The sequence below is a fragment of the Colobus angolensis genome, unplaced genomic scaffold, assembly GCF_000951035.1.
Source record: "Colobus angolensis palliatus isolate OR3802 unplaced genomic scaffold, Cang.pa_1.0 Scaffold6, whole genome shotgun sequence".
Lineage (NCBI taxonomy): Eukaryota > Metazoa > Chordata > Mammalia > Primates > Cercopithecidae > Colobus > Colobus angolensis.
Window position 1 is genome coordinate 13,928,060 of NW_012119598.1, and position 25,736 is coordinate 13,953,795.

Consider the following 25,736-nt stretch of genomic DNA (forward strand, 5'->3'; position numbering starts at 1 on the left):
ACTTGTCCCTTTTCTTCAGGAGGACTTATCTCAACTTGTGATCACACATTAAGTAATATCATCATTTGACAATGGTCTGAATGTCACACGAGTCTGTAAATTCTATCACAGCAATGGCTGGCTCTTTGGTCACCATTATCTCCAACCCCAGCCAGTGCCTTTGACTGCGGACAGCGGATCCACAGTTGTTAGTGACAGCTGATGTCCAGATGGCTGAGTGCTTAGCCTGAGAACATCCACATTTCTCCTAATAGCTCAGGATCTTGGACCTCCAGCTCCAGGGTTCTGCTCACTTCATCGCAGATCTTCCTTTAATGCTGTAGACCAGGTCTCTCTGCTTTAGTCTGTGGTTTAGAACACCTGGGAAACCTCATTTTGTCTAAGAGAAATCTGTTTTATTTATGTGGTTAAGTACAGAAGGGGAAAGCATCTCTTGACATTTGGATGGCTTTATGTCACCCAAACATCTGTAACAAACCCGATACTTAAAGCCCCCCTGCTTCACCTTACCTGTCCAGTCTTTTCCTACTGTGCTGCTTAGCAGATCTTTTCTTTTTCCCTTTTTTTTTTTTTTGGTTGTTGTTGTTGTTATTATTTTGAGATAGAGTCTCCCTGTGCTGCCCAGGCTGGAGTGCAGTGGTGCAGTCTCGCTCACCGCAACCTCTGCGTCACGAGTTCAAGCAATTCTCCTGTTTCAGCCTCCCAAGTAGCTGGGACTACAGGCATGCGCCACCACTGCTGACTAATTTTTGTATTGTTAGTAGAGACAGAGTTTCACCATGTTGACCAGGCTGCTCTCAAACTCCTGACCTCAAATGATCCACCCACCTCGGCCTCCCAAAGTGCTGAGATTACAGGTGTGAACCACCATGCTCGGCTGCTTAGCAGATCTTTTCACATCAGGCAGAACTTTCTAACCTAACTGCATGCAATTCCATATCCCTTCTCTAGCCCTTCCCCAAGCTCTCTTCTGCAAAGAGAACATTTTTTCTGCCTTCCTGCCACCATATCATGTCATCTGGTTTGACAAATAAAACTCTTGAACCCCCAAACAGTTTCCATGTTTCCTGCACCCAGCTTTTCCCCTTGTCCTCCCATACAGCCTTCCTGCCACCACTTCCGTAGGTACAGATTTATGTCTCTATTTTAGGATTAATATGTTCTCCGTCAGCTCTATGTGAGTGCATCCTAACCTAACATTTATTTTTCTCCCTCATACCAGTTAATTCATTATAATTTAAGAGAGGGAACTAGAATGTAACATTTTTAAAATAGTAAGTTCCAAAATATATAATTAGTGATTCTCAGCCGAGTCATGCCTGAAAATAACCCAGAGAGCTTTTTTATCACAATGGAGATGTCCTGGTCCTACCCTGGGCCTATGAAATTGGAATGGTTGGGCGGAGGCATCAGTGTTTTCCCAGTGTGGCAAAGTGACTTGACTAAGGTCACTTGACTCATGTCCCATAGCTTAGAGGGTGACAGAGTTAGAACCATAATCCACGTTTGCTTGCTTTCTTCCTAGTTCTTCTTCATATTCTTTGGACTAAATTCCGTTGAGGGCAGTGTGTGTTTAATTAATCTGTATCTGAATTTGTCTGCATAAAGTAGTTTCCTTATTTTATAGCTGGTGATTTTCCCCTGAATATGTTTTCGAAGGCTGTGGAGGTTGAGTCAGTGTGTACCAGAGACTCCACCATCTGCTGGAATAGCCTTCTTTCCTCCCCATGTTTGCCCATGTCCCTCCTTCGAGCCATAGGCCTGCCTCTTGGGCAGCCCCTCACTTCCCCACCCCTGGGCTGTTTCTACTTGATGTGCCCCCCAGCGCACCCACTGTTCCCTCTTCCCTCCTCCAGCCCCGCTGCCACCTTCCCAAGCTCTCAACCTAGGTGCATGACGGGGCCATGGCGGAGGTGCATTGGGTAACTGAATAGTTCCTTCTCCATTTGGCTGCTCCAGCTTGGAGCCTAAGAGAAAAAGGCAGTGGAGGGGCCGTGCCATGGAAGCCACCCCTACCTTTAGACAGTATCGCCTCCGGACCATGGGAGGCCACGCCAGAGAGCTTCTCAGAAGGTATTTTCACACCGTTTTTTAAAATAGTTGGAAAGCAACGGAATCCTCAGTGAGGCTTGATCTCTATGAACTGGATCATTGAAACAGCAGCCCCTCCTGGGAGGAAGTGCCATGTTCAGGAAAGTTCAGTAAGACGTGAGGTTCAGCTGACATCCAAGGTGGTGTTTCTGGCATTGAATCCTAGTTCCTTTACTCAGTAGCAATGTGACTCTGACAAGTTGTTGAGCTTTTCTGTGCTACAGGTTCAACCATAAATTGGGGTTCAATTAAATAAGAATGCCTACCTTGGCTGGGCACGATGGCTTACGCCTGTAGTCGCAGCACTTTGGGAGGCCAAGACCAGTGGATTATGAGGTCAGGAAATCGAGACCATCCTGGCTAAAACCATGAAGCCCCCTCTCTACTAAAAATACAAAAATTAGCTGGGCACGGTGGCCTGTGCCTGTAGTCCCAGCTACTCAGAAGGCTAAGGCAGGAGAATCACTTGCACCTGGGAGGCAGGAGTTGCAGTGAGCTGAGATCACGCCACTGTACTCCAGCCTGGGCAACAGAGTGAGACTCTGTCTCAAAAAAAAAAAGAATGCCTACCCTCTCATTCGTGATAATTTGAAGATTATTTGGAAGCTTAAATGACATAATCTGATTAAAAGGCTTATTATGATAGTATCAAAACATATTAATTGGTATGTCTCATTAGCTCACATTAGCAAAACACAATTTACAGAAGCTTTCTCGTACATTACATTCCCATATGTGTTAACATAGGATTCTTTAGAAGACAGCTTGGTTTCCTACTCACATCTGCTTCCCCGTTTGTCTTTTATTTGTAGCCCTGGAAAGGAAAATATCTATGAGGCAAAGCAGAGAAGAGCTGATAAAGCGAGGAGTCCTGAAGGAAATCTATGATAAAGGTAAGGAGGTTTGGTCTGCTGTCCACAGGCCAAAGAGTCATGCGTAGAATCTGCATGCATATTTCTTGGAGTTCCATTTCGTTTCCTGCATCACCATATATCAGGATTTGAACCGTTGAAACTCCAGACAGTTCTGGAGAGAAAAGAGAACATAACAGACAGTGCTGAAGCTGTCAGCATTATATGAGACGAGGGAAACAAAACTCCCTTTTCTGAGCATTGGAATCAAGCCATAGGAGGCTAAGCAAAATGATGTGGCCCCAGGAGTGATGCAGGCACTGGTCGTGAGTCTGTCGGTGTGCAGATACACACGACCAGGCTGCAGTCAGCTGTGTAGGCTCTTTCAGGCACTAGGGATTCCCAAGACAAATGTGAAAAATCCATACTCATCTAGGATTTCCTTAACATGTGTCTTTTTTTTTTTTTTTTTGGTGGTCTATATCCCACAACAGAATAAATTAAAGGAGATAAATTTGTGATGTGTAACTATGCATTTAAGATATTGTAAATGATAATATTACAGGCTTCAAATGCTCTGTGAATATGTCCATAGATATTTGCTGGTGAATACCATGTGTCCTTTGCTTATCGAATTATTGCCTTTAAATATGAATGTATGCAGTAATCTACATGGCATATCAAGTATCCTTCACTCCTCTTTTCTAAGAGCTTTGTGATATTTTATTTTATTTTACATATATATATATATATTTTTTTTTTTTTTTGAGACAGGGTCTTGCTCTATTGCCTAGGCTGGAGTGCAGTGGTGCAATCATGCTCACTGCAGCCTTGACCTCCCAGGTTCAAGGGATCCTCTCACCTCAGCCTCCTGAGTAGCTGAGACCACAGGTGTGTGTCACCTCACCTGGTCAATTTTTGTATTTTTGTGCAGACAGGGTCCCACTATGTTGCCCAGGCTGGTCTCAAACTCCTGGGCTCAAGCAATCTTCCCACCTCAGCCTCCCAAAGTGCTGGGATTACAGGCGTGAGCCACCGTGCCTGGCCTTTGCAATTTTTAATTGAATTTGCATGCATGCACCTTCTCTTCGTCCTTCTCCCTCCTCTTCTTCCTCCTCCCCCCTCCTCTTCTTCCTCCTCCCTTGTCTCCCTCTTATCTCTCTCTCTCTCATTCTGAGGCCCACACTCCCTCTGTTAGCACTTTAAGTGAAATAACAGACTGTCACTTCCAATCTTGTTACAATCATCAACAGTGTCTATGTCAGGTCTTCTGATTGTTTCAGGCAGGTGTTATCTTGTGGGCCAGATTATTAAATCACATCATATTCTACTTTAACGATCCATCCTGATAGTCAAAGTGCTCCTGGAATCTGCCGACGCAGTCCACTTACTGTGTTTTTGTGGCTCTTCTACGTGCCTCATGTGTGTTCTACTACAACAAGGCAGGTTGTATTTCTGGGTTCCGGCACATGTTTCAGACTCTACTGATTTGTGGGTTGGTTCTTATTCCTCTGGTGCATCTGACCTCCTTCACTCCTGTCATGGGCCTTCCCCGTGGTACTTTTGGAGTATTTTCTCTTAGCACAAATTACTAGCCTGAAATGCAAGCAAAAAGTGGCCTAGCTCTTGCCCTGCCCTGGTGGCAAGGCATAGTGGAGGCAGGATGTGAAGTTGCACGATTCCAGACTACGGTCTGTCATTATCAGAGCCTCCCGGGGTCAAGCAAGCCCTGTGGTAAGCCAGCTTTATCCATCAACTTCTGTGTACGGCCATACCAGAATACCACTTTTGTGATGGATTAAGCTCTCCAGCAGAAAAGAATCCATACTTTTGTTGCATTTCTTCAATGTCTTGCTGCGTGTATGATCCCCCAAACCTCCCGTGTGTTTGCTGTTGTTTTCAGACAGAGCCTCACTCTATCTCCCAGGCTGGAGTGCAATGGCGCGATCTCAGCTCACTGCAACCTCCACCTCTTGGGTTCCAGTGATTCTCCTGCGTCAGTCTCCTGAGTAGCTGGGACCACAGGTGTACACCATCACGCCTGGCTACTTTTTTTTTTGTTTTTTTGTAGACATGGGGTTTCACCATGTTGGCCAGGCTGGTCTCAAACTCTTGACCTCAGGTGATCCACCCACCTCGGCCTCCCAAAGTGCTGGGATTACAGGCATGAGCCACCGTACCCAGCCCTTCCCTTGTTCTGACTTTAAATCCATGCTTCATCATAAGCTCCTTTCCCCATATTCACCCCCCAGGAGAGATGGAAAATAAACTTAACTAAAGGTATAATATTATATAATAAGCATCCAAGTGCTTAAATAAATATTATTGTTGCAGCCAAAACTTGTTCAGATCCAGTTAAACAATTCCTCTTCTCCCTCAGGAATATTCTGAAGTAGAGAATACATCTACTGTAGCATTTATTATTTCCATTACATCTAATAACTGGGATAAGGTAAGAATTGCCCAAGTGGCTTCCTGACTTATAAAAAGAAGTCACAAACTGTTGGAGCAAAGGCCTCATTTGATAGGGAAAGAAAGAGAAGGTCCCTGAGACTGGAGGGTCCCTGAGGCTGCTCTCAAGGAACTCCTGACTGTTGGTGCCACAAGGCCTCACAACGGTTCCCCAAGAGCAGGCGATGTGCCTCTGTCACACTTGCTTCTTTCTCCATCAGCACACATGGAGCTGACATAGGACCTGCACTCCGTTAATAGCTGCAGGCCAAGTGCGGTGAGTCACGCCTGTAATCCCAGCACTTTGGGAGGCCAAGGTGGTGGATCACGTGAGGACAGGAGTTTGAGACCAGCCTGGCCAACATGGTAAAACCTCGTCTCTACTAAAAATACAAAACTTTGTCGGGTGTGGTGGCATGCACCTGTAGCCCCAGATACTTGGGAGGCTGAGGCAGGAGAATCACTTGAACCCAGGAGGTGGAGGTTGCAGTGAGTCAAGATTTTGCACTGTACTCTGGCCTGGGCAACAGAGCAAGATTCTGTCTCAAAAAAGGAAATAAATAAATAGATAAATAAATAGATAAATAAATAAATAAGTGATTGCAGAGGGAAGGACCAGTCTAGTCCCCACCTGTCACTTGCCACCACAACTTCCTGTTTTACTTTGATCCTTGCACTTATCACTGTTTGCTCTTTCTGTTGTTTGTTGACTGACTTTCCTCACTAGCACATAAACTGTAGGAGAGCAGGGGCCTCAGAGGCTGCAATTCCCCAAGCCCCGAATCATGTCTGATATAGTTTAGATGCTCAAAAATGTTTACTGTTTGGATGATTGGAAGAGGAGAAGAAGAGACGGGCTAAAGTGAAAACTTCATTGCACATAGTAGTGTATAGTTTTGTGTTTTCTGTGGGATTTTCTGATAAAAGCATTCATTTCGTATCACCGTGGATATTAATCTCATTGCCTTATATTGTAGTATATCGACAGTTAGGAGCATGAGCCCTAGAACCAGATTCAATTCTAGTTCTACTGTTGACTAGCTGTGCGACTTTAGTCAAGTTGCTTAACTTCTCTGTGCTTCTCTTTCTTTATCTGAAAGTATGGGTGATGGTGTGATGAGGATTACAGGAGATTGCGCATATGAAATAAAACAGTGACTTTTTTATAACAGTGACTTTATAGCGATCTATAAATTCTCAATAAGGGTTAACATGCTGTGATTATTAGTCTCATCATCGTCATCATCGTCCTTTATATTTTCTTCAAACCCTTTATGTGCCTCATCCTAGGGGACCCTGTCAACAGGTCCAGGAAGTCAGAAGGGTAGACATCACTGTCCCCTTTTGTCTGAGGATTAAAAAAGTACAAAGATCTATGACCTCCTCAGAATGACCTTCGTGTCAGTGTCCACCGAGAACCCAGTTTTCTGTAGCTGAATTCGGTTCCACCTGGCTTTCCTCCTAGCCTCTAAGCAAGTCATTTTCCTGTCATTTGTTCTTCCCTTTCTACAATGTCATTCTTTTTCCTGTATCCGAGATTCTGGGGGATAAAGCAAATAAAATTTTATTGCCACAGCATGATGAACAGCAAATGGCAAAGAGACTGTAATTGTTTTCTTAAGTTGTTCGTTTCAAGGATAAATCTCATAGCTTTGGAACAACCGTTCCATGTTGCCTGGCTGGTAATTCCTCATTTTGCACCACCTCCTTGTGTTAGCACACATGACTCTTAACTAGTTACCAGCAGCAAAATCGTTTCCACCAGAGATGCATGGACCCTGACAGCTGCCGCACTGATTCGTAATGACTATGTCAGCCCATCCACCTGCATGCAGCCTCCAGGCCCCGCCTCTGTTTGTGCTGCAGTTATCCTGTTTGTGTGCACGATACTGCTAACGTGGTGGAAAATAATTTGTCTTTAGTGGGTGGGATTTTCCCTTCCAGTGCTTTTTACATTATTGATTTTGCTTGATAATGCCCCACTTGTTCATAGAAACCATGAAAATAAACTGTAGTGATTTGAAAGTCATAATTATTTGGATGGAGCACACACAGAATTAATGAGGTTTTATTACTCTGACAGTTCTCAAAATTCTTTCCATTTTTCTTGGTGGGTTAAAATTCCAAACTAGTCAATGAATTTAATTCAGGCAAAATGAGAGCTTGGGTCTAAGAAAAATAATCTCAAATGTCGACTGAACTAGCGCAGAGATTTCTTATTTAACAGAGTGTGTTTGTTAGACAAGAAGAGCGTAGTTATTCAACAGGTTTTTTTTTTATTATTATTACTGGCTTCCATATTGAATCACATAATTTTACAGTACAGAGATTTAGATAAAAGTTTTAAAATCAGAGGAAATAGTTTGATCTCTAGACATATTGAGGCCAGGTAAGAATGCAGCATACTTTGAAAACCACATAAAGGAAATTTTAAATTATGTTAGTTGTGATGGTAACACAGACGTAAAATTGTAGGTTCTTTTTTTCCCATTTTCCTGATTTTCTACAATATGATTGTCTTATAAAGAACACAACTTAAACATTAAGATGAACTGCCAACACTCTAAATAGTAAAAATGTTAAACCAATTAATGTTGTAAAGTAATCTGTAGTTCGACAGTTTATTTTTATTTATTCCTCAATCTTATGACCTATTTGCTTAAATTTGAACTTAATTTAAACAAACTAAACAAAGTTTAATTAAACAAAGTTCTCCTTGGCACCTGGACTACTGCATGTATTTATTCATTCAACAAATTGGCACCAGGTGCTCCCTCTATGCCAAGGAGTTGTCTCAGTATGGAGCTACCGTGATAACCAAAATTGCAAAATCTTACCATTTCAGAGTTTACCTTCTACTCAGAAATAGGAAATAATACATAGAGTATTTATTGCCAAGGAGTGATGAGCACTCTGAAGAAGAACGAAGCAGCAGGGTAAGGAAATAAAGAGAAGGGGGTTGTGATTTTAGGTCAATGCAATCATGGAGGACCTCTTGCAGGAGGTGATATTTTCACAGAGATCTAAATGAAGTGACCGAGTGACTCAAACAGGGGCCTGGGCACCCAGATTCTGAAACTTGGTCCTACTACAACTTTGAGGCAACTTGTAACTTCATTCATGAGCCCTTAAGTTCTTCAGATTGCCCCGGGATGTTTCTTTTCAATGAAGGCCTCTCTGTGGCATTTGCTTCTCTCTCATTACCAGGTAAATCAGAGCGTGTCACTGCCTGCTCAAAGCCTGCAGTGGCTCCACATTTCACTCAGAAATTCCAGGTTTCTACAACAGCCTAAAGCCCTGCATGATCTGCCCCACAACCTTTATTTTCACTCTCTTCATCCCTCTACAAATTCCCTTTCCCTAGTGCCACTTCAGCCCTGCTTCCTAGCCCTTGAGGTTTGTGTTGGCTGCACCGTCTTCCGGAAGCCTCTTCCCCCAGATATCCAGATGGCTGCTCCTCTTTCCAGGCGGAGGTGTCACCTTCTCAGTGTCACCTTCTCAGTGAAGCTTACTCTGCGACCACCAAGTTTAAAATTGCTGCCACCTTCTCTAAGTTCTTAGACCCCTTACCCTCCTTCTTCCTTTTTTTCTTCTATCTCTTATCACCTTCCACCTTCAAACGCCTCTAAATTATCTATTTATCATGTTAATTTTTTCTTGTCTATCTCTCCTCACTTCATAAGCCCCACCAAGCAGAGCAGGGGTCTTCGTCTAATTTGTTCCCTGTTGTAGCCCAAGTGTCTATAGCAGTGCCTGGGACAAAATTGATGTTCAGCAAATGCTAATAGAAAGCAGTGAATACAGGCATGAGGTAATTTCTGCATGTTCACATGACTTGGTTTATTCACGGCACTGGTGAAATCCAGAATACTAACACCACCAATCCCCCTTGTTTATTCAGTTTTATGGTCCATAAAACTTTATTGCCAGTTATTTAAATAGGTGATATTATATTATGCATATATTTGTATACATGGATGCCAAATGCCCTACTTTCAGATAGTGTCTTTAAGTGTTATGGGAAAAATAGAGCAATGTCAGTCAATAGTATAGTCATCCCAAGGTATATGCAAGGGATTTGTTCCAGAACCACCTCCCGTACCAAATTTCGCACATACTCCAGGCCCATAGTCAGCCCTGTGAAACCCATGTATGCAGAACATCAGCCCCCCAAACACAGGTCTTTCAATCTGTGGTTGAAAAAAATTCACATACGAATGGACCTTTGCAGCTCAAACCCGTGTCATTCAAGGATCAAGTGTATATTGTTTGGCCATTAGTAAAATAGTGATAATATTTCTCAGACTTAACAAGAATCTCAAGAAGTCACCTGGCTAGCTACTGATTATTCCGATGTAGACCGGAAGCAGCTGAAGCCAAGAAAGTTTACTGATGCATCCTAAGTCACAGCCAGTGCGTGTGAACTCTTAAAACCCCTGCTGAGATCATATGTTCTTCATTTGGGATTTATAGGGACACAGGAAAGCTATGCCCATTGGTTGTCAGAGAATCTTAATAAATATTGCTATTAGTGGCTGTTGCAAGTAATCTCTGCAAATAAACATGATGCTGTATTTGTAAGATGTTGGTAGTTGTGCTATTTCCGTCACTGAATTTCTCTATGAAGCCTCAATTCTGCCACAATGTCACTCGCTTTGTATAGTATGGGTATGTTTAATTCACATGGATGTATCTTTTGTTGAGAGGATGGGGAGAGAAAAGAAGACCACTTCTCTACCATCCGATGAAATGTCATCATCCCTGCGTGTTAGATAATTCCACACCCTAAATGTGGCAGCCTGCAGTGAGATCATTGAGGCTGCCGCAGCTCACCTAGTAGTTTCCACTGCAGTTCTACCTAGACCCGGGGGAAGAGGTAATCCCACAGGGAGGGGAAAAGAGATCAGGAGGGCATGTATCCTGCAAGGAAAGAGTAAAACTGACAGCATGCCAGTGAGCAACTTCGCTTTCCACTGTGTGCTGGGAATTAGAGATAACATGCCACAGCAAGTAATAAAGTGCATTGAGGTATGTTGTTTTCCCTAATCAGGTTGGAGCAACATTTTAGAAGGTGTTATTTTTAATTATAAACACAAACAGAAGCTTCCTGAAATTGACAACTCTTTTACACAGGGGTCGCGCTTTTCCTCTTCTCACATTCAAGATGGAAAAGCTAGATATTTAAATTAAAAGGTCATCATATTTTAAAAATAAAAATAAAACTTCTCCTCTGTATTAGAGGAGACAAATGTAGACCCGAGGCTTCTTAAATCCCATAGTTTATCTGGTATTCCAGGTGCATAGACTTAAATCTTGACGTTTATAGGAAATGCTTTTCACAAGCTTTACCAGGCACTGTTGTTGGTCACATTTTTAGCTGTTTCTGATGTCTCACCTAGAAATGGCATTTTCTGAAAGCTGTGATTTGGAGTAACCATGTGAAAATGAAAAGAGTGTTTACTTTCAGCATCAACAACCTATAATCATTTGTGTAGCACCTAAGCACTTAATACAATAGGTTTACTTGGACTTGCTTTTTAAACAAAATCCACCTTTAAAAATGTAAAGTTGTTAAATTAAGACAGATGGAAAGTGGTTTAAACAATAAGAATAAAGAGCAATTGTGATACAAATTCTCTTAAGCAACACTGTTCTCTCAGAAAACCACTATCCCAAGCCTAAAGAATTAATGAAGTAATAATCATTATTATTGTAATGAGTAAGCATTCCCCATAAATGCACTCATTTATTATATATTTGTGAGTACCTGTTGTGTTTCAGGCACCATTCTGGGCACCAGGAATACTAGGAAGGCTAAGCCAGGCATCTCTGACTAATAGAACTTACAGTGCTGGTGATGGGTTTAGGCTGCTTGGCAGTTACAATGGAGAAAGGATAGGATTTTCAGGTGCACGTGGAAGCAACACCCATCCAGGTCTGGGGACTTAGGGAAGGCATCTTGGAAGGAGCAGTATCTTAGAGGAACCCTGCGGGGTGAGTAAGAATTATGCTAGAGAAGATAGGAGCGGTAAGGGAATGTTACAAGCCGAAGGACCAGTACAGTTGGAGACACAGAGTCAGGAATAAATGAAGGGAAGAGGTAAGAGTGCCCAGCATGTCTGTAAGGAAAGGGAGAGTCAGGACAGATCATTCAGGCTGGAAAATTATGTTCATTGTTTATTCTTCATCTTGAGAATGGTGAGGTGCTTTGGGAGGGTTTTCCACATAATCAGATTTGCAGCCTCATCACACTGCCTGCAGGGAGACTGACTTGCAAGGAGAGCAGGGCATGAATCAGGGATACCAGCTAGCTGACTGTTGCTGGGATTCAGATGATGTGATGGTGGGTAGTGGGAAAAGGGTAGTAAGCATGGGGAAAAAGAGAGGACAGACTGGAGAGTTCTAGGAGGTGAGGTCAAAAGGGCCCTGTGACCACTTAGATTTGGGGAAGTGAGGAAAGGGAGTAGGCAGGGCTGAGACTTAGGATTTGGGCTTGGACGACTGGGTAGACCATTCCCTGAGCTGGGATCCCAAGAGAAGTGAGTTTAGGACACAAAACCTTGTGATAAGTTGTCTCCATTGAGTCTCAGATATCCAAATATCTAAGTAGACCATTAAATATACAGACATGAAACTCAAGGGAGATCTGGGCTGGGCTGAGCTGGAGATGGTTTGGACTGGTCAGTGTATACATCCTGTAAAGTCATGTAAATTGATGATATTTCTCAGAGAGAATGTAGAGTAGGAAAATAAGGTGGCCCTGATAGAAAACTCCATGGAACCCCAACATTTAATGTTTGAGAAGTAAAAAAATGATCTAGGAGTAAGAAGGACCCTCAAAAACTAAGAAGTGTTCAAATAATAAGAGGTCAACCAGAAATGTGTAGCATTATGGAAGCCAAAGCAAGAGACTGGTGCTCAGCTGGAGGCAAAATTGCCCGCATGGTCAAATGCAGACACATCAAATAAGACAAGGAATGAGAAAAAGATCAGGAATAAGAAGTGCCATTTTGATTACGTTTATGCTATTGTATAGATTCTTCAGTTACCTGTGAAGCCAATATGCAGTCAGCAGGGTGTAAGTTAAGATGCTCTGGATGCAGGTAATAAAAAGGTTAAAGAGAGTAAAACAATAAGCAAATTCAGAAAGTCCACAGGCTAATAATTTTTGTATGTTTGTCCTCCGAGGTGTCCCAAATGCCTTCAACAATCTTAGAGTTTGTTGGTGCTCATTTCATATTTATTGCGTGAAAGAATGAAACTCACATAATAAAGTCCAATGGTAGGGCAGCTCCAGGACTGGTTCATTCATCAGCTGTATACCATGGCTAATGGATGCCATCCTCTGGCTGTAACTCCTCATGGTGACAAGATGGCTGCAGTAATTCCTGCATCACATGCATATACCACAGTGTACAGGGAACAAACGAAGGCTATATCTTCTTGGCATCTTGATGATAGCATGAAAATTTTGCACCAAAGGTTTTTCAGGATTGCCCTCATGTCTCATAGATGAAAATTTGGGCAGATAACCACCAGATATTTTTCCCCTAATTTTGACAAATGTTTCCATAAACTTAAAGTGTTACAAGTACAGTCAGCTCCCTGAGTGCTGCTGCATAATGTAAATTCACATGGGAATATCCACCATGAAACCACCCTTTATAACTGCTTACCTGGACCCCTCCTGTGAACTCATGGCAGGGCAGGGTACGTGGGGCATGGTGGGCATCACTGCCTCATCCACGTGTCCCCTGCCTTCCAATGCTTTATTACTCCCCAGTCACTGACATGCATTGACCTTTATAACTAGAAAGCCAGCCAAACTTTGGGAGTCTAGTAGCTGATGAAGGAAAAGCTGGAAATAGCTTAGAAAAAGGTTCCAGATTTCATACTTTTGCCCTAGACTTGTATAAAGTTAGACAAGTCAATGAGGCACGCCACCCCATTAATAATGTCTAAAAGGACAGTACTCTTGTAGGAGTCCTGAGCCAGGGGTTCCAGTTCTGGCTCCCTCGTGTTCTGTCTATGGAAGATACAGGGCATCTTTTCATCTCTCTAGACTCTGCTTTCTGATTGAATATAAACCCAGGAACCCAGCAAGGCCATGCTTTCCTTTGATCCCCTCTCGCTATTCCCAGGCCCCAGCCTGCTTCATTGAAGGCAGTCTGTTACCAACCAGGTGATCCTCCTAGAGTTACTGGGAATCATTCCATCCTCCCATGGAATGATGAACTCTTCAACTCCATTCTGGCCCTTGCCTGTCATCTCATAAAGGACATAATCGCATTTGGGCTTAAAGGACATCATCCAATGTGGGAAGTTAGGTCACCACCTGCTTAGAGCAGGTACTCCATCAAGGTTAGCTATGGTCTCCACCAGCCACCTGCTCTCCCTGCTCTTCTGCTTTCCTTTGATACTTTTCTCAAGTCCTCTTCACAATCCCCACCCCACCCTACTTCTGCTCAGGTAGAACCGAGATCCACTGAAGGCTCAGGACTCCTCCAAGGGCCACGTCTGCCTCTGTAGTTCTATCTCCCTGCTCTCAGGACTCCCACTGTCCATGTGTGCCCTGGACATCCCCCATCCCAGCACTCCAGGTTTCCCACAACTGCCATTTCTCTAATAGGACTACAGTACACTGAGCCAGACACTCGTTATGGTGGAGATCAGTGTAGCAGCATCATTTTAACCTCTCTGTTCCAGAAATGGATTGACGTTTGCATACATATAAGTCCCATGGTTGTGATTTTCAAGTCTACCTTGAGAGGTGCTGTCCCGTAGAACTTTCAACGGTAACAGAAATGTTCTGTCGTCTGCGTCGAGCCTCTAGCTATGTGTGGTGGTGGAGCACTTAAAACGTGGTTACTCTGATTGAGGAACTGCGTTGTGAATTTTATTCAATTTTAATGAATTGGAATACCACTATATGTGTCTAGTGAATGCCCTATTTGAGAGCCCAGCTTAGAGAAACAGAGCTGTGAAAATTTTGAAATGGCCGTCCCCTATAATTTCCCTCCCCCAACTCTAGCCACTTTTTTTTTTTTTTTAGATGGAGTTTCATTCTTGTTGCCCAGGCTGGAGTGCAATGGTGCAATCTGGGCTCACTGCAACCACTACCTCCATGGTTCAATCAATTCTCCTGCCTCAGCCTCCCAAGTAACTGGGATTACAGGCATGTGCCAACACACCCAGCTAATTTTTGTATTTTTAGTAGAGATGGAGTTTCATCATGTTGGCAAGGCTGGTCTTGAACTCCTGACCTCATCTGCTCACCTCGGCCTCCCAAAGTGCTAGGATTACAGGTGTGAGCCACCGTGCCCAGCCAACTCTAGCCTTTTCTAAAATCTTGAATGCTAGGCTCAGTTGGGCTACCCTATTAATGATGAAAGAGGCCCCTTGCACAATGATTGATTCTGTGAGATTCAGACTATCGTATTCCATAAGAGAGAAACTGTGACATTGTGTTCATTTTCTATTCAATCTGTGCCCCAGTTGCATTTTTTATATCAAAATGCCCAGAAATAGCAAGATGGTAACTCCTCTTTCAGCTACAAACCTTGGAGTCAGAGTCATTATTTGGAAATAGTGGTCAGAGCCCTGATAGTTCATGAGGATACATCATCTGAGAAACAATGCACTTGGCATGCAGACTGCTCAGGAGGCATAACCATACCTGGGAGACAGGCACCACACAATTCCATGTAATGAGGCGCTCAGGTTACCAGGAGGCTGAAGGCAGGGGAAGCAGCCCAGACTCCACATGAGCCATGGTTTATTGGCCATGAGACGCAGTCAGCGGCAGCAGATACTAATAAATTCAGCAGGAAGCAGCTCCAGGGAAGTGCAGCTGAAACAAGCTACCCAGGGTCAATGTCTTTGCCACTCTTGTGATGGAAAGTCATTGCATCTCACCTATGTAATGTTTTAGGCAAAGGCTTCTCAGCAAGAGGAAAAGCCTATTAAAATCAAAATAGGATATTAAACTCAGAACAATAACCACAATAACAAAAAGCAAGAAGATTCTTTGAGTACAAAAACAGGTACCATTTCATTCCATGTGTGAAAATATCCACTCCAAGTAACATAGAATCAATTAAATTCTGAGAATGAAAATAAATTTTGCACAGCTTTTCAAGGTAGTCGGATTCAGAAGGATTTTGTGAGATGCCTGCATGAGGCAGAAAAGAACATCACGGCTCTTGCAAGATTGTTCTTGCATATATACTGGTCAGAATAATCCAAAGACTTGGCTGCAGGTAGGGATAAAAAAACTGAAAGATTCTCTGACTTGTGGATTCTGAAAATATAGGTTCCCTGGTCCAACAGACCCCTACAGCGTCTGCCTCAAATCCTGACAGGGCACAGAGACTTTTAAACACATACAGACACAAACAAAATGACTTTTCCTCACTTGGAAAAGTCCAGAAATGCCAAATAACTAATGTATTCTGTTGGTACACATGTAATTGCAGCTTTAGTTAAAAGTGATGACAAAAATTGCAATTACTTTTGCACCAACTTAGTTTTTTGTTTTTTGTTTTTTTTCCAGGTAACACTATCAAAAAACGCCCAAGCATCAAATTATAGTAACACTCATTAGTAAATAGGCAACATTTAATAAGAATATATTGCTTTCTATGCTCTACATTTAAAATTCTTTAAAATGACAACTATGGCACCATGTAATCATGCCAACTCCCTAAACTCAGGCAAACTGGAGAAAATATCTCCAACAGAGATCGACAAATGCCACAGAAACATTTCCAGCTTCTTAGGCTTAGAGCTTTTAATCCATCGAGGAAATCCTTAATCCTCAAACAAATTATTACTTAGTTAACTGTTACTCAACACGTCATTTTACATTATTTTACTGACTATCAGGGCAACTGGTAGCTTCGATTACAGTGATTTAAAAGGTCATTGGGATTAACAGAAGCTTTTTCAAAGCTTTGCATCTTGTTGCTAAAACGACACCTCTCTGAGATACAAAACAATGGCTATGCCCCTTAATGAGTGGATTTTTTTTCCTAGTCACATAGAAAACATGTATCAATGTCAAAAAAGTACGTAAGACGAAGTCTGTATTTCAGTCTCACTAATGTTAGGACCACTAACACCAGAATGACACTTGTGTGGGAAGCACCTTAGACTTTCCATTTGAGATGCACGAAGGGCATGTCTGGGAAGCTAAAATGGGAACACAGAACTTGCTGAGCAGCAGCTCTTGTCTCAGAGAGAAAAGGCAATTAGCAAATGCTTGCGTTAGGCTCCTCTTCTGTGTCTTCACAAGGATAATTATTTGCTTTAACATAAGGTGGCTGGACTTTTTTATTTTGCTAACTATAGCCAGAGGTGATCATCAGTACATTTAAAAGTGTTTGAATTTTTGCAAGCATGCATGTGTAAATTCAACACATTTGCATTACCAAAAAAGATGCAGTGTAGCTAATTCTTCTTATCATTTTTAGTCTAAAATTGTCACGTGGCACTTCACTTACATAATGTTTCTTTACAATGGAAGCATAAATGTAGTCATGGTTTCATGATATTCATTATCCTCTGCTACAAGGACTAACAGTTAAGAGAGTTTGAGTTTTGTTAATGACAAGTACATGTCTTATTTATAAAGGATTCTATATTGTTCTTGCCATCTTTAAGGAATTAAAATTTCCAAATAAGTCATTTTAAGTTAACTCACATTCTCTCTCTCTCTCTCTCTCTCTCTTTCTTTCTCTCTCTCTCACCATATAGTACTAGCTCAGCATCTACTGAACTAGGGACTTCACACCAGTTATTTAACTTTCTAATGTTCACTTTTCTGTAAACAATAAGAGTGATTTTGGTACTAACTTCATAGGATGGATGGGTGGAGGGAAGGAAGGAAGGAAGGAAGGAAGGAAGGAAGAAAGGAAGAAAGAAACACAGCCTGGCACATAGTAAGTTCTCTGTAAACAATAAGAGTGATTTTGGTACTAACTTCATAGGATGGATGGGTGGAGGGAAGGAAGGAAGGAAGGAAGGAAGGAAGGAAGGAAGGAAGAAAGAAACACAGCCTGGCACATAGTAAGTTCTCTGAAATATTATTTCAGAGGTTGTTATTATTACTATCATATATAAAAAGTCCAGCATAATGCTGGACACCGAATATGCTCCAGCAATGTTTCTTTCTCCTTTCATTTCTTCCTCCCTGTCTCTCTACTGTGTACAGAGGCTTTTTGTGCAGAGCACAGATTTCTAGATCTATGTGAAAACTTTACTTACAAGTCTTTAAAAAGTAAAAATATAAAATTTTATTTAGCCAACAATAAAGCAGAAATTCATTCATTTACTTTCTGGTTCTTGCTGTAATAGGTCTAAACAGTATGTCAGACAAGAAAAAGAAAACCTGAATATAACATGTTGTACTGTGTTAGCTCATCTGATATTTCAGGATGATTTGCAAGTTTGGGTGGGGGCGCTTTTTCTTGTCTCTTCCAGCCTTCATGCAGAGAATACTTTGATCTGCAAGGAAGTCAGGCATCATTCAACACAGTCCTTTTCTTTTCAAGGAGCAGACACTAAGGTTCCCAGAAGTTAAGTGGCTTGTTGCAACCTAGTGATGGCCAGGATGATAACAGGGCTCTCTCTGTGCTCAGAGTCAGGGCTCCTTTCCACTGCAGCTGCGCCTCACCCCACCTGTCTCTCCTGAGAATAAATTAGAGGCGCTCACCAGCACACCTTTGTTAACTGAGGTTAGCAGGCCCCCCAGGAGAGCATGGTTTCTAACACCATCCTTTCTATCACCTGTCAATGCCTCCTTCGATTTCTTTTTGTCTGAGGTGGAAAAAGCGTTCTCTTCCCTTGAGTCTCCAGACTGTTAAGGATTTGAGGGGCCCTCTATTAGCACTCTTCTTCTGTCTCTGAGTTTCTGAGCCATGTGAGAAATAAGACAAATGGGAGATCAAAGTAGGGGATCTCCTTTATCACTGGCAAAAGCTGGGCTGGAAGAAGTCATTGATGGGTCTGATCATGCTCCTCCCCCAGCCTTGACCTCGAATCAGCCCCCTAACTGGGAAAGTCTGAATCTGGAATCAACACGGGTCCAGGGCAGGAGGGAAAGGATGGATTGGCTCCTACAGTGGAGACACAGGGGCCAATGCTTATACCCAGCAAGAGGCAGCAGTGGAGAGGGGCAAGAGGGTAAGCAGGCATCAGGAGCCGTGGGGAAAATGTCTCCGAATAGAAACCAGAGGAATGAGGAATGGGTTTCCCCTCTAACCAAACTATTATTGTTTTAATGTAACATGGCAGCATGCAATTTTTTTTTGTATTTTTAAAAATAAATGTAAGCATCTTGCAGGGAGAAAAAAAGTGAATGATCATTAAGTTCTATATCATGCCAGATTCACTTCAGAGCTTTGCCATCCTGCACACATATTTCATTTTCAGGTCATTGTAATCCACATGCGCATACTGCCCTCCATTCCTGCTTTTGTACTTGACATTATTTCAAACACAATTTCGTGCATCCATATCACTCACATGGTCATTTCATCTGCATTTCTCTAATTCCTAGCAAGGTTTTGCACTTTACAAGTAGCACCTGGGACTTGATTTTTTATTTGCCAGTACAAATACTGTTCCTACTTGGAAGAGTTTGTTCTTTTATTAGTTCTGTGTAGCACATGTGTTTCCATTGTGCTGCTTTTGTTCTTCTATCTGGTGTACAGCATTTCCTTTTGCAAATTGAAAATCAAAAAGTTTTATGAGGAAGTCAGAACTATCCATCTGGCTTCCCTCTTGAACAACCTGAATAAATATATATATATATATATATTTGTTTTTCTACTATTCTCTTTTTCCTACTTTTTTATTCTGGTTTTAAAGTTTCATTTTAGTTTTTGGATCCATATGAAATGTATTGCCATATTGGTTCAATATATAGATATAAAGCAATTCTTCATAGTCATATTCAATGGTTATTTATTAAATAAGGATTTCTTAGCTCACCAGAGATACATTTTAAACACGGGTTTTCAAAAATATAAACCATAATTCATATCATAGAAAATTAGATTTAGTGGTGAGCTTATATTTATTAATGTACTTTTGTTTTTCAGAATTAGAGTTGACACTTTTAAAAATCCTAAACTCCAGAGGGTCCTGAACCCTGAGCCTTTTCAGAACAAAATGTCCTTCCTTCATACAATATTTTACCAGATACGGTGGCTCATGCCTGTAATTTCAGCACTTTGGGAGACCGAGGCAGGAGGATCACTTGAGCCCAGGAGTTCAAGACCAGCCTTGGCAACATAGCAAGACCCCCATCTCTACAAAAAAAAAAAAAAAATTAGCCAGGCATGGTAGTGTACACCTGTAGTCCCAGCTACTTGGGAGGCTGAAGTGGGAGGATCACTTGAACCTAGGAGTTAGAGTCTGCACTCCAGCCGGGGTGATGGAGCAAGACCCTGAGAGCAAGACACTGTCTGTCTGTCTATCTGTGTTTCTCTCTCTCTCTCTCTCTATATATATATATATATACACACACACACACACAGACATGCACACACATACATGTATGTATGTGTGTATATATGTGTGTATGTGTGTATATATATACGTATCAGATTTTTGTATCTATTTTTAAATAGAAACTTTTGTTACAGAGGTACCCATGAGAGCCTGAAAGAATTCCTGTCACCCAATCTCCATAGTGACAGTCATCTATAAAAAACAACTTCAGTTAACCATGAGCTTTGAGAAAATATAATTGAGTAGAAGTTGATATTGATCACCCCAAAACCAGGGAGTGTCCCTAAAGCAAAACAAAGAACAATATCGTAGCAGCAAATCGTTCTTTTAAGCCACTCGGACAAGATCCATTTGAGGTGTTTGACTCATGCCTCACTTATGGGAGGAGAGGCAGGCTGGGGTGTGGGTAAGCTCCAGGGCCCTGGCGGCAGCCTACTGGGTTTCTATGAGTATCGTAATGAGCTAACAGCAAACCTCTGGCTTCTCCGTGAAGTCGTTGTGGGGGGTTGGAGGTTTCTGATAGATGATGCATGTTGTCATCAACAGATGTTTGTCTATTGAAAGATTTTATTCACTCTCTCTGATTTGGTGTTAACTTTGACTCTCCTAACATCTTTGTTTCTTATGCTTCACCAGAAGAGGAGAGTAAGGCTGGCACAATCTTGGCGGCCAGTTCTGTATCTTAGATCCATTGCTTTCTATGTCTCATGATTTAAAATTTATGACATTGACCTACACTGACGTCTGCGTACTATTCTCTGCTGCTTCTACCTTGTTAGACATGTCTGCCTCTGAAACACATTTTTCTCTTCCACTTCTGCTCTCTCCAGCCCCATTGTCCTTTGTGCCAAATTCATATTCATGATCCACGGTTAGACAATGCAACCTCCTGCTTCCTCATACTCTCTGTCCCGTGTTAGCCACACAGCCAGCATTTCCTGGCCTAAACCTCATCAGGATGAGGCACAATTACATTGCAGTTTCTCTTGGCTCCTTGACTCTTTATCCTTAATTCAGTGTTTTCTGAAAGTGTGGAACCCTGACCAACAAAAGGAGCACTAACATCACCCAAGGACTTGTTAGATGTGCACATTCTTGAGTCTCACCCAGAAACTACTGGGTCAGAAACTCTGGTGGTGGAGCCCAGCAATCTGTGTTCCAATAGCTTCCAGCGGGTTGCTATGCCAGCTACAGTTTGAGAACCACTGTAGCTATGCCAGCTACAGTTTAACCCATGTCTTGCCCTGCCTTCTTTCTTCTGCTGTGTGCATTTTACTAATTCTAGTAGGAAGCAGCTCATGATTGGAGTTATTGTGTACCATTTTTCAAAGCCATTATCACAGATAACTTTAGAAGGTTATGTAAAACATCAGCATAATTTCCAACACTCAGTGAACACTGTCTCATCCACGCTAACAAGATGGTGATGACCTAGCCAGATGGGGATACAGCAAATGCCTAAGCCTCACCTTAGTCAGGCAAGTTACATTCTTTCTGGGGAAGTTTTTTTTTAATAATGTGAATTTTTTAATGCTGGTAAAGATGCTAATAAACATTATCGGTAGGCTGGACACAGTGGCTCACACCTGTAATCCCAGCATTTTGGGAGGCCGAGTTGGGTGCATCACTTGAGTCCAGGAGTTCCAGACCAGGCTGGGCAACATGGCGAAACCCTGTCTCTACAAAAAATATAAAAATTAGTGGGACATGGTGGTGTGGGCCTGTGGTCCCAGCTATTCTGGGGGCTGAGGTGAGAGTATCACTGGAGCCTGAGAGATGGAAGCTATAGTGAGCCATGTTCATGCCACTGCACTCCAGCCTGGGCAACAGAGTGAGACCCTGTCTCAAACAAACAGCAACAACAACAACAAACCCAGTACTGATAAATACTAGCAGGACATGGAGAGACTAGTCTTCAAATATTCACTTGGGATTACCAAGCATTAGGAATTTCCGGATCATTCCTTAGCTTAATGATGGGTATATACGGTCCAATTCATTAATGTTTCGTGTGTGTGTGTGTGTGTGTGTGTGTGTGTGTGTTTGAAAATGTCATAATAAAAAATTTAAAATATTACTTAAAAGTGGTAGTATTATACCATCCTTAAATAAATCCAAATAGTTTTTACTTTTGTTGCTACCCACCTTGGTCATAAATGATATTAATAATGAATTTGTACTTATTGAATGATTTTCATTTATTTCTACTAACGACATATATACATATATGGATGGATGGGTGGTTGATAGATAGGTAGGTAAGTAGAGAGAGAGATAGAGAGAGAGAGAGAGAGAGAGAGAGAGAGAGATAGAACATGGTTGTCAATATTAATGTTGAAGAAATCGCCAAAAGCTAAACGATGTGTATGGTCTGTACATTTCTTCTAATTGTGTAAATTGGAAAATCCTTTAATAAAACAATTTCACAAGATCCATGTATGTGTCACTTGACATTGGAATAGTAATACATGAAAATTTCATTTACTGGAATTTATCCTAATGGGGGAGAATTCTAATTGCAGAAAAATTGTATGTAGGATGATGGTCCTCACTGCATTTTTTTCATAATAGCATAAATCTATCCCTTTGTGACCAACCAAATGGGAGCTAGCCAAGTAAATATCGATATATAATCATCCAGTATAATCATTAAGATGATCGTTGTTTATAATAGTATGGGGGAAGAAAGACACAAAATTTGGCTCACAGTAGGATTACAATCTTGAAAAATATGTGCAAAAAGAGGAAACTGTTTCTATTAGGTAGGGTGGTGATATGATCAGTGTCTTACACCTTCTTCTCCTGTTTTTACTTTTTCAAAGGAAATGTATATTTAGCAATTATAACAATGGAATTCCCAAGATTATTTCCTCTCCAAAGTGGTTTGGGCCTTTGTGATTTGGCAACATTACTTTTAATCTATAGAGAGCCCAATTTTTCAAGAGTTAATATGTCCCAAGAGGAGCGAGCAATATTGCTTCTCTGTTACCAGCAAAGCCCAGGATTCATGGAGAGAGTCTAGAGTCATCCGACTACAGTTGCATCTCTTTTTTCTAATGTTGCTTCTATGGTACTTTTAACTATTAAAATGTATGGCAATCATTCGATTGCATCCTTCTCCCAAAGAAGCAGAAGTTGGCAAGAGCCCTGAGACCTCTGTCCCCTCTGGTTGTCTCATCCAGGACTTTTATTATACTCGGAACATCAAGAATCAAAGTGGTTTCCTAGAGATGTGTTAGGCTGAATGGCAGCTGCATCATTATTCCACCAACTGGGAAATTGAAACAGAGCTACTTCCCACGGCATCTGTTTGAACATGCTACATAAAGGCATGTTAAGAAGACTGGGGAGCATCCATGGTGGGATAGCAACATACTGACGCTTAGCCCTTCCCATCCCAAAGACTTCCAGTTCATCTGTGTGGTTTCCATTGCATGGGCTTACAGTCTGCACTGCTTTTGCTTTCTTATTAATGAGTAATCATCATACTATTGATCCCAATTATAATAACTTTTACTACCATTTTGGGCATAGAAAAAAGCTGAATTTAAAAAAGAAAGAAAAAAACACACACACACTCTTCAAATGCTGGTGCTTTTACACTGTCAGCTTCAGATGATTTTTTTTTTTTTTGGCATTCATTATATTTTTTCTATGCTTATAGAAGATTCAGGTCAAACACCATATGCCCTTGAATCATATGCTATTTCGGGCCTTTTGATTTGTTGATTACTCTGTTAAACAGATATTCACTGGACTGACTCTAATGGGGGGTGGACCATGGAGGGATTCTGTGCCACTGTATATCACTGATATATAAAATTAAACTAGAGGTGGAACATAGCAAAAGGAAAGGATTATTTACCCAAGAATCACCTTGGAGTCACTTCACTGTTTCTTTTCTACGAGTCGTCATCTTGCTTCTGGTTTTAAGTCAGGTAATTGCTCTGCTGCTTTCTGTGTTTCTGACTCGGCAGAACTTAGTCTTTCATCTGGTGTTTATTCATCTCGATGGAACAGCTTTCAGTCCTCTTTAAAAATTAATTTGACTTTAATGTCTAGTTATCTGAGACTCCCCTGAGCTAGGATGAAATCACACGGGGGGAATTTTGATTTGACAAATGGCCATTGTATGGGAGCCTTTGATCCTGCACCATGGTCCTTGTTTTGCTGAGCTTTAAGCAAGATCAAAGTCTGCATTACGCGGCATGATTGGTGGTCGATGCCGGGAGAATTCTGGCACTTCCCAGCATCCCTGGGTGGCTGCAGCCTGTTAGGTGCAGATGAGAGCTGTCCTAATCCTTTACCCAAGTAGAGAAACTGGACGACTGTGGAGGCAAACAGAAGATGGGATGAGTTTTTCCTAGGACCTCGGTGCCTGTTAGGTGACGTGAAGCCCTTTGCTCCCTAAAGTAGGAATTCCCAATCCTGGTCTTCCAATCCCTGAGGCCTGCTGAGTTCTTTCCCAAGTTTTGAGAAATTATGAGAAAAAAAATTGTTAATTTACTTTTTATTTTAAAAATACATAGAAAATGGCCAGGCACGGTGGCTCATGCCTGTAATCCCAGCACTTTGGGAGGCCCAGAGGGGCGGATCACCTGACGTGGGGAGTTTGAGACCAGCCTGACCAACATAGAGAAACCCTGTCTCTACTCAACATAGAAAATTAGCCGGGCGTGGTGGCGCATGCCTGTAATCCCAGCTACTCAGGAGGCTGAGGCAGGAGAATCGCTTGAATCTGGGAGGCAAAGGTTGCGGTGAGCCAAGATCATGCCATTGCACTCCAGAAACTCTGTCTCAAAAAAAACAAAAACCAAAAAAAACAAAAACAAAACAAAATGTAGAAAATGTGATGGATTCAGGTTAGAAAGACAGAGAGAAAACAGGCAAAATGCTGAAGACCACTGGAAATTGTTGCCCTGATGATTAGATAACGTATCTCTAACGATCAAATAAATGTCTTAAAAGCAAAAGAACAGATGTTGGTTTTAGAGGCTGACCTTGATAGAGATTGTTCAGCTGCATCTAGACTCAGCAGGCGGTAAGTGTCACTCCTTCTTGAGAGGCAGACATTGTCTAACTCTGCAATCTCCTTTTCTCTCTGACAGATGGGGAACTTTCCATATCCAATGAAGAGGACTCCCTAGAAAATGGGCAGTCCCTGAGCTCCAGCCAGCTGTCTCTGCCTGCGCTGTCCGAAATGGAGCCAGTCCCAATGCCCCGGGATCCCTGCTCATATGAGGTGCTCCAACCGTCAGACATCATGGATGGGCCAGGTAAGGCCCCTGGCAGGATTGTAGAGCAGGTCCCAGACACCAGGTCCAGCCAGACACCAGGGATCTTTGGCCTGGCTGGACTTGGAATTCTATTTTGGACTATCCTGAGCATAAGGATCTGGAAATTTAGTAACGCAGATTAGCTTTTAATACATACTGAGTATTTTTTAAAATGGAATATATTTACACTTATTATTCTACAGTGTTTAAAAAACTCTTGATTACCTTCATCTCTTTAAAGAAGATATGGCTTATTTTTGTAACATTCATGATTTAAAATATTATTATTTTGTTTTTTAACACTCATCTCTGTTAAGATAAAGCTGAGGAATCCTACATTTCTATATGATACATATCTAATTCTTCTGTTTGAAAGGTCCTTTAGTCTTCATCCCAGTATGCCAGATAATACTTGTATCAATTTACTGGATATAGTCAATTAATTTAATTGTCAATTAAATTGTATATAATTTACTGATTGAATTGTATCCTGCCGATAGCTGATTTTTTTTTTTTTTTTTGAGGCGGAGTCTTGCTCTGTCGCCCGGACTGG

General features: G+C 41.8%; 1 protein-coding gene across 4 annotated transcripts in view; it reads left to right on the forward strand.

The window, feature by feature from the left end:
- Window positions 1-25,736, forward strand: part of PHACTR1 (phosphatase and actin regulator 1) — a 573,087-nt gene that overhangs the window by 442,996 nt on the left and 104,355 nt on the right. For all 4 annotated transcript variants that reach the window (XM_011962700.1, XM_011962701.1, XM_011962699.1 and 1 more), the window contains exons 6-7: window positions 2,904-2,984; window positions 25,016-25,183. In XM_011962700.1, coding sequence (XP_011818090.1) covers window positions 2,904-2,984; window positions 25,016-25,183 — 249 coding nt within the window. The remainder of the gene's footprint in view (window positions 1-2,903; window positions 2,985-25,015; window positions 25,184-25,736) is intronic.